This window comes from Globicephala melas, chromosome 1 (genome assembly GCF_963455315.2).
Source record: "Globicephala melas chromosome 1, mGloMel1.2, whole genome shotgun sequence".
NCBI lineage: Eukaryota > Metazoa > Chordata > Mammalia > Artiodactyla > Delphinidae > Globicephala > Globicephala melas.
The window spans coordinates 172,295,190-172,304,042 of NC_083314.1; the positions used below are offsets into that span (position 1 = coordinate 172,295,190).

Genomic DNA, 8,853 nt, shown 5'->3' on the forward strand with positions numbered 1-8,853 from the left:
CCCTCCGGCCTCTCGCCGGCGCCAGCGCCGCCGCAGCCCGCGGGCGGTCCTCGGCCGGCCGTCCCCGGCCCCAGCGCCGCTGACCCTGTCCGCCGCGGGCGGGGACGCGGGCGGAGGAGGTGCCGCCGCGGAGCCCCCGGACGCGACCATGTCGGAGGTGCTGCCCTACGGCGACGAGAAGCTGAGCCCCTACGGCGACGGCGGCGACGTGGGCCAGATCTTCTCCTGCCGCCTGCAGGACACCAACAACTTCTTCGGCACCGGGCAGAACAAGCGGCCGCCCAAGCTGGGCCAGATCGGCCGGAGCAAGCGGGGTGAGTTCGCGGCCACCTCCTCCGACACCCGTTTTCCGGGCACCCAGGCCTGGCGGAGGTTTGCGGGGTTTTCCCGCACCCGGGAGCCCGTTCCGACCCACTAACATCTCATCGCGCAGAATTGGACCGGGGGGGGGATCCCGCACTGCGGGTTCAGCTCCGGCTGGCCTCGGGAACCCCTCCCCCTCAGCTAGATCCTCGTTGGGGTCACCCAGGGGGCGTGGCTGCATCTCGCTGCAGCAGGGACTGAAAGGTTATATCCCGGTTCCCAAAGTTTGATTTTTTGATTTATACCCTGCCCCCGCCCCTTTTGCGCCCCTTTTGCGCAGTGTAGTAGCAGCTGAACTCGATCTACAACCCGGGGTGGGGGGAGTCCTAGGGCTCCCCGGGGACGGCGTGGGGAAGGGCTGGTTCCGGCGGGGAAGGCGAGGGGCTTTCGGATCACACCGGCTTTTCATTGTTCCTTGGCAGGGGGAGGGGGTTTGCCGAGCCTGGGCGCTCGGCGCAGGAGCTAGAAAAGCCCCGTAGAGACTGGGACGCGCGGGGGCTCTAAGAGGAGCTCCAGAGGCGCGGGGACAATGAGAAAGACCGATAGCTGCCGTGAGAGACTGAGACGCAGAGATAGGGAGGAAGGCGGAGGGGGGAAGTAGCGGGGAGGCCGAGATGGGCAGAGACCGAGACAAAGCTAAGGAGAGAGAGAGTCAGAGCCGGAAAGACAGCGAGCCAGGAACGCAAGTCTGGGGAGGACAGAAAAGCAGCTGAAACAATGAGGGCAACCGACACCCCGGACACAGAGAGAGGCCCAGAGACCTCGATAGGTGACCGTCGCGCCGGGAGACTGATGGAGGGACCGAGGAAGGCGAGGCTAGGTAGAGATAGTGAGAGAGGTGAAGGACGCAGAGAGGCAGATGCGGAGAGGCGGGCGAGCCGCCGGCGGGCAGCGAAGGGAGGCTCCGACCTCTGTAGCTGCGAGTGCGGAGAGGCCAAGTCAGCCCGCTGGCAGCGCGGAGGGGGGCTCCCGGCCCAAGCGAGGCCAGAATCCCCGACGGGCTGCGCGCTGTGCAACCGGCCCCTGGCGTCCCTCCTCGCTCAGCGCACCTCAGCACCCCGCCTCGGCTACCGGCGCTGCGCTCGGGGCACCCGGGAGGATCCCAGGCCCGGAGCCCGTGGCTCCTCCCTCCCCTCCCTCTCCCGCCCAGGAGCCTTTTTTCCAAATAAATGCGCCCTCCAGGGTGGGTGGGGGCCGGGGTGAGGACCAGGCCGGTGCGCGCCTAGGCTGCCACCAGGGCTGCGGGATTTGTGCTCTCTTCGCTTCCTCTTCTCAGGACCATGCTGGGACGCGGCCTGGGGGAGGGGGAGTGGTTGAGAGGAAAGCAGCAGAGGGACCCCTGGCCGAGCAGAAGAGGATGGGGGCTGTGTTAGCACGCGTGGAGACCCCTTCCCTCTCCTTTCCTCAGTCTACCCGCCCCTCCGACCCGGGCGTAAAGCGAAACTTAGGGACCCCTGGCTAGGCCCAAGAGCGCTCACCTCTCCTTTTCTCCCCCTTTTTTTGCAGTTGTTATTGAAGATGATAGGATTGATGACGTGCTGAAAAATATGACAGACAAGGCACCTCCTGGTGTCTAACTCCCCTAAAGACAATGAGTTAAGGGAGAGAATAAGAATGAGAACGGCGATATCAGTTATTGGCAAAAAGCATGAAAAGAGAAAGCACTTTGAAATTTATTACTAGCTTGCTACCCACGATGAAATCAGCAACCTGTATCTCGTGTCAGGCCGGGAGACAGATGAGGCGTGAGAAGAAGGCTCTGGGCTTCTTTGCAAAGATAAAAATTAAAAAGAAATTTTTAAAAATTAAAAAAATCACTATATATATATATACATAAAGAAATAAAAAGAGAAGTCTCAGTTGCAGCTATTTGTCAAAATTAATATCCATTTCTTTTTCTATACAGTGAATATTGCGCAATTATAGATCTGGTTTTTGAACCACTTAAATAATGAAGCAGCAACACCGGGTGTTTTGAGGTGTTGGCATTCTTCGCTGATTTGGCTGTTCCCAATGTTTACATTATTTAATCTTGCAAAAATGATTCTGTGCACTTGGATGTGAAATGCTGTCCAGTTTTATTTTTTTATGTTGTTATCCTTGGATGTACAAAAAAAAAATCAGAAAATGATCTCTATAGATATTGCATTCTATTTTGGTCATCTTTTGAAGTTATCAAGAATGTGTTTAAAACAAGACGAGAACTTTTCTAAGGAATCATACCTAGAAAATAATCATCGCTTTATTTTAAAATGAATTGTAAAGCTTGTGTTTCTTTGTTGCTGCGAGCTATTTGCCCAAGTTAATGCAAATGAACACATTTTATATGTCAGGAAAAAAAAACCACAAAAAAAACAAAGAAAAAAAAATGCTTGAGCTTTTTCTAACCTCTTCCTGCAGTCTGTTGTGTGAGCAGCCTGTTTTTTTCTCTAATATTGTGTCCGTTTATTCTCTTTAATGGACTGTAAAAAAATGTAATCACAAGAGTGCCAAATATCTTGAAATGCCAAAAGGCATTTTGGTTTCTTTTCTTTTCCCTGTGCTCTGAGTTCACGTAAAGGAATGCTTGGAGTGTCTTTTTCTGTTATTTATAGGGGTTCTCTTAGGGCACACCAGCTGCCTGTTTTGCATGGTATTTGCAAAAATGCCTCTTGCGTGAGGAATCTTTTCCCGTTTTTTTGTTTGCAACTTTGGACCTCAAGAGGTTTCTTCCTTTCCCTACCCTGTTGCCTCTTTTCTTAATTCAATATTCTGTATGTTGCACCTTTAACCAGCACACAGGGCTATTTCTTCAATGTACAATAAAAGAACTGTTCCTGTGTCTCACTCTCTTTTCTCGGCTTTGGTTCCAGGGAGCTTGCTTTTTGTCTGCTGGTTGCAGATGGGAAGGCGGGAACGGTAGCTTTGGTCTGTGAGGCGAAAAGGTGGTGTGGAGGCCACCGTGGGTTGGGCTCAGGTGATAGGAAAGAAGCTGGAGTGGCAAGGCCATCCCTGGAGGGCAAGTGCGTCCAGTTTGGATTTGCGTTGGGCTCTCCCAACTTCTGTTGGGTTTCTGCCATCCCTGGTGGGGTGTGGGGAGAAGGAGGCTGGTGTGCTGGTTGGCAGGGAGTCAGCCTCGTGAAAGGCAAAGTTTGGAGGCTGGCAGGCTTGGATTCAAATCCCAGCTCCTTCACTTCCTAGCTCTATGAATTTGAGCAAGTCCCTTCACTTCTTCAGGCCTCAGTTTCCAAATCTGTGAAGTGGGGTTAATGCAGCTCCTACCTCGAAGGTTGTTGGGAAGATTCACACAGCACCCAGCACATAGTAGCACTCAGCATCAGATGCCCAGGTAATCCTTCATCCTGGGCCACCCGTCCTCAAGGGCAGGGCTGAGGAGGACCTATACTCTTTGCCCTGCACCTTTGTCTTCCTGAGTTCACAGGTCCTTCCTGGAGGGATGAGCCTGGTCCTCTGGGGCCCACAGCCCGATTGGATTTGTCTCAGGCTTCCCCAATCACCGCTCAAAAAGTCTCGTTATGAAAAAAAATTTTCAGCCCCTTGTTGGGCTCAGGACAGTTAATGGCAGCGGAGCAGGCCCCTGGGGGAGGAGGGGTTGGGAGAAGGATTTTGGCTGAAGAAAGGCCGGGAGAGTTTTTTTTCTCCTGGGCCGCTTGGCATCCAGGAGTCCCGGTGCCGCCGGGAGCTTTTAATGTGTTTGTTGTAAAACTGTCAGTCGGGGAGTCACAACACAGCTCACAGTGACAGGAGCCTGAGTGTGACTCAGACATCAGGTAAGACAGGCCTGGGTGGGGAGAAGGAAGGGGGGCTCCAGAGGGCCTGTGGGGAGGGGGGTGATGTCTCAACCCCCTTCTCAGGGGTGGAGGCCCAGAGCCTCAGGGGGACCCAGTGGAGTCCCTATCAGGCATCATCGGGAAGGCAGGCAAGCTGGAGCTGGCGGTGTCTGCAGGACGATGGGGGTGGGGTGCCAGCTGGATTTTCCCAGGCGTGTGACCCTGTTCCCAAACCTGGCTCTCCTCCCCGCTGACCCCAGAGAGTCCCAGTGCTCGGAGCCGTTGGGCCTTTAGGTACCACGGAGCCCAGCTTTCCCCTGTGCTCTGTCCGCATGAAGGTTGAGGGGCCGCCTGGCAGAGCTAGGGGCCGGGCCCACCCTCTGTGCAGCGTCAATTTGCCAAGAGGAGAAGGAACCAAATGAAAAGATTCTTTCAGAAGACAGGTGTCTGTCCGCACCCAGGAGTCATTACCGCTTACCTGATCAAAGCGCCGTGCAATTACAAAGCGCTTTCCGTTCCAAGCCTCACATAATCAGCCCAGCAACCCTGGAAACCCACAGCCCCTACCTCTCTTTAGGAGGTGAGGAAATCGACACCCCAGAGGGGCTAAAAGGCCGGGCACAACAGCCATACTCACTGAGCTCTTACTGCAGGCCCGGCTCGAAACGGCTCTATGAAGCAGGTGTTACCTGTGTCCTGATGATACAGGAGAAACCAGGGCTTGGAGGCATTAGGTAACTTGTATGAGGTCACTCAGCTGGTAAGTCGGGAAGCACTCTTGAACCCAGAGTCCGGGCTCCAGGATGGGGCTGCAGAGTCACCTGTCCCCAGACCCAGGCTCAGTCCCAGCTGCAGCCATTGTCCTTCAGCTTTAAATATCCTTTTGTTGGTTTATTGTTCTGAGCCTGGGCTCTCCCGCTCTTCTGCCAACAGACAACTGACTGCATCAGGGGTCAGAGGGAGGCAGAGCATCTTAGCTGACCACTTGGATGTGGTCAGCTAAGACCTGGAGCTGCCCTCTGCTGGGAATGGGGGAGCACGGGAGCCCTTGGTGAGGCTCGGGTCCATTTTAATAAGTGATGTATTAAAAGGTTCCTGCTAAAAAAAAAAAAAAAAAAAGGTTCCTGCTGGAGGCCACCCCACCAGCCGAGGCAGGATTCTCTGGGAAGACAGAATCTGCCTTTCCCGCAGATTCCGATCAGCAACAGAAGAATATAAATCTTTTAAATATACTCGAACATCGGGATAAACATTTGTTGAGAAGGCACTTTAGGGACTGGGCAGATATCAAATTATACCAAGTACACGATATGTTTGAAGTATCTGGTTAGGTAGCAGTAAATACGGAAAAGGCCACTAGAAGTCCGATCTGGGGGAGGGTGTCTCGAAGCCTCCAGGCATCGATCGAGCATCCTGGGCTGCATTATTCAAACTTCATTAATCGAATGCTTGTAATAAGCATCCAGCTCCCCGGATTCTGCTTCCTTGGCCTTTCCAGGCTGACAGCCTGAAGGAATATCAAAAAGCACCTCTAAGGGGGAAATTGGCAAATTAAGTTTTAAAAGAAAGTGACTTGAAAATTACTGCTGTCTGGAGGCCACAGATGAAGGAGTGAGCACCGTTGCCTGTGCAGACAGCAGGCAGCTGGTTCTCGGCCCTCAGGGCCCAGCAGAGGGGGTGGATTTCAGGGTGGCTACTGAGCACATAGAAGGCATGAGTTTGGGACTTCGGTGACTTGGATTTGAAACCTCTCATATACTTTCTCGTTTGGACTTGGGGCCAGTTTCTCAAGCTCTTTGGGCCTCTGTTTCTTCTTCTGGAAAATGGGGATGGTGGCAATGCCAGTAGCACGAAGGATTAAACAGGAGCCCCCACTCCTCCCAGGTGCAGGGCCTGGTGCGTTATAAATGTCAGTCATCAAACATGAAGTGCCTACTGTGTGCCGGGTAATGGTCTTTCAAGACCTGGCAAACAGTTCGAGGTGTGTGAAGCTTCTTTGCAGATGGTTTTTGGCAGCCCAGAGCTGACACCCTGAGGGGACAGAGGGGCAGTGGAGGCATCCCCGCGGGGGTGGGGTGGGGTAGAGGAATCAGCTCACGTCTCATTATCCCCATCAGTTCCCCAAAGCACCCCAATCAATACAATCCTAAGTAAACCTGTGTGCTTGCTCTCCGAAGGCAGTTGAGAGGAGTTTCCTACCGGCTTCCAACCAGCCTGACGCAAGCCTTCCTCCTCTGGATGGAGACTAACAAATCCTGACTTCTTGCCCTGGGAAGGAAAGAGCTTGGCTTTCTGCTTGGATCCCCTCTGTCAACAGGTCCTCCATGATTTTCATTCATGTGACAAATATCAACTTAGCACCCACTTTGGGCCAGGTCCTGTGCTAGGCTAACTGAATATCCAATGATGAAGAAATGGGAGTTTTCCTTGGGCTTGAAAATGATAGTTGCCATGGCAATGAGGTTGGGAGCTAGGAGCTTGGAGACCCCCAAAGTCAGTAGCTCAGATCCTTCGTGCTGGTAAAAAGAGGAAACCAAAGAGAACTGGGTCTTGGGGACTGCCTGAAACGCAAACACATGACCCTCTTTTAAAAAATATAAACTTTTACTTTAGAATAGTTTTAGATTTACAGAGAGGTTGTGAAGGTATTACAGAGTTGCCACGTACCCCTGACCCAGTTTCTCCTATTGTTCACATCTGACATTTCCACAATATGCTTTTCACAACTAAGGAAACAACACAGGTACGGTACTATTAACTGAACTCCACCGGTTCCTTCAGTTTATACCTAATGTCCTTTGTCTGTTCCAGGATTCCATCCAGGATACCATGTTACATTTATTTATTTATTTTTAAAATTTATTTATTTATTTTAGGCTGCGCTGGGTCTTCGTTGCTGCACGTGGGTTTTCTCTAGTTGCGGGGCGAGCTTGCGGAGCACGGGCTCTAGTAGTTGTGGCACGCAGGCTCTAGAGCTCAGGCTCAGTAGTTGTGGCGCACGGGTGTAGTTGCTCCGCGGCAGGTGGGATCTTCCCGGACTAGGGCTTGAACCCATGTCCCCTGCATTGGTAGGCGGATTCTTAACCACTGTGCCACCAGGGAAGCCCCACATTACATTTAGTCATCCTGTCTCCTTAAGTTCCTCTTTGCTGTGATCATTTCTCAGATTCTTCCTGTTTTTGATGGAGTCCTGGTCAGGTATTTTGCAGGCTTTCCCTCCACTGGGGTTTGTCTGATGACTTTCTCATGCTTCAGCTGGGGTTATGGGTTTGGGAGGAAGACCATGGAGGTAAATAAAGTGTCATTCTCATCACATCCTATCAAGGGTACACACTTTCACCGTGACCGATCACTGTTGATGTTGACCTTGATCACTTGGTTGAGGTAGCATTTGTCAGGTTTCTCCAGGGCGAAGTTATGCGTTTCCTTCTGGTTTCCATACTGTCCTCCTTGGAAGGAACTCATTATAGCCCACTTAAGGGGTGGGAAGATATATTCCCCCTCCTCGAGGGGGGGAGTATCTCCATAAATTATTGGGGCTTTTCTGCCCAGGTGATGTGGGTGACCCACTTTTCAGCCGGTCAACTTTGCCCCTCTGTTGGGTAAGCCCACTGTGGTTTAGATGTAATCATGAGTTAGAGGCAAACCAGGGAAAAACAAAAATGCCCACAAGGCCCAGGGTGCTGCCTGATGACCGATAGATGGAGCCTTACAAAAAAAAAAAAAGATTAAACACAATTAATAAAAGCAACTTCCTGTGGAGGGGGAACTGTCACCCTGATTAGAAACTGTGCAGAATTTGCTCTTGGAAACCTTCAGGCAGCTGCTCTGGTTTATAAAATCTGCCTATTGGAGGGAAGGAGGAGGGGAAAAAAAAGGTTGTCATTATTCCAGAAACAGAGATTCTCCCAAACCATATGCAAAAATAAATCCTCCGCGACCGGGCTGTATCCAGGGAAACCTGGCAGCTGGGCTGGAGCTTGTGGGGTGGCCCCGGGGGGGATGGAGAGCCTGTGTCCACGGGCCCCACTCGCTTCTCCGGAGAAACCAAGAGTCCCAGAAAGACAGCCCCACCTTGCCGGCCCTGGGCCCCCATCCCCATCCCACCCTCCCCCTCTGAGATGAGGACTTGGTTGATCTTGTTACCTTTCACACTGGAAGTCTCGCCTTTAACCCGGGGCAGCACACACCCACTCGCTCGGAGGAAGGTCCTTGACCCAGAAACAGCTGTTTGAGGACAAAGGGTCACTAGAGGGGAAAGGAGGTTGGGGAGGCCAGGCTGGAGGGAGGAGGAGGACCTGGGAAATGGGCCATGGGAAATCCTAACAGAGTAGCGATGGGGGCTGGGCAGGCGGGGTCAGGCAGTGATGACACAAAGTTGTCAGGGAAAGGTATGTCTGGTAAGACAGAGGGCCAGTGGCTAAGGGCTTAAAACAGGGTGGGCTGGGAGGATGTTTGGGTAGAGGAAATTAACTGATTAAATCCCTATTCATTCAGGGATTCAACAGCCCCGTGTGGGGGTGGGCCGGGTATTATGCTTGGCACTGGGGAGACAGGGCTGGGGAAAGCAAGGCCTCCTCTGGCCTTCACAGGCCTCCCTGCCTGGTCAAAGACCATTCGATGACAGGGAAGAGGTTGAGAAGGCAGGGGTGGACCCACAGGAAGCTTAGGAAACACTTGGGGAACCCCAATAGCATGCTGCCAGCATCCACAGAGGGTG

The 8,853-nt window shown here is 52.8% G+C and overlaps 1 protein-coding gene across 1 annotated transcript; it reads left to right on the forward strand.

Moving 5' to 3' along the window:
* Positions 1 to 32: 32 nt before the first annotated feature.
* CAMK2N1 (calcium/calmodulin dependent protein kinase II inhibitor 1) lies at positions 33 to 3,189 on the forward strand. Its single transcript, XM_030876271.2, has 2 exons — positions 33 to 314; positions 1,870 to 3,189. Exons 1-2 carry the CDS (start codon positions 149 to 151, stop codon positions 1,938 to 1,940), a joined length of 237 nt encoding a protein of 78 aa, XP_030732131.1. The 5' UTR covers positions 33 to 148; the 3' UTR covers positions 1,941 to 3,189.
* The last annotated feature ends 5,664 nt before the right edge of the window (positions 3,190 to 8,853 follow it).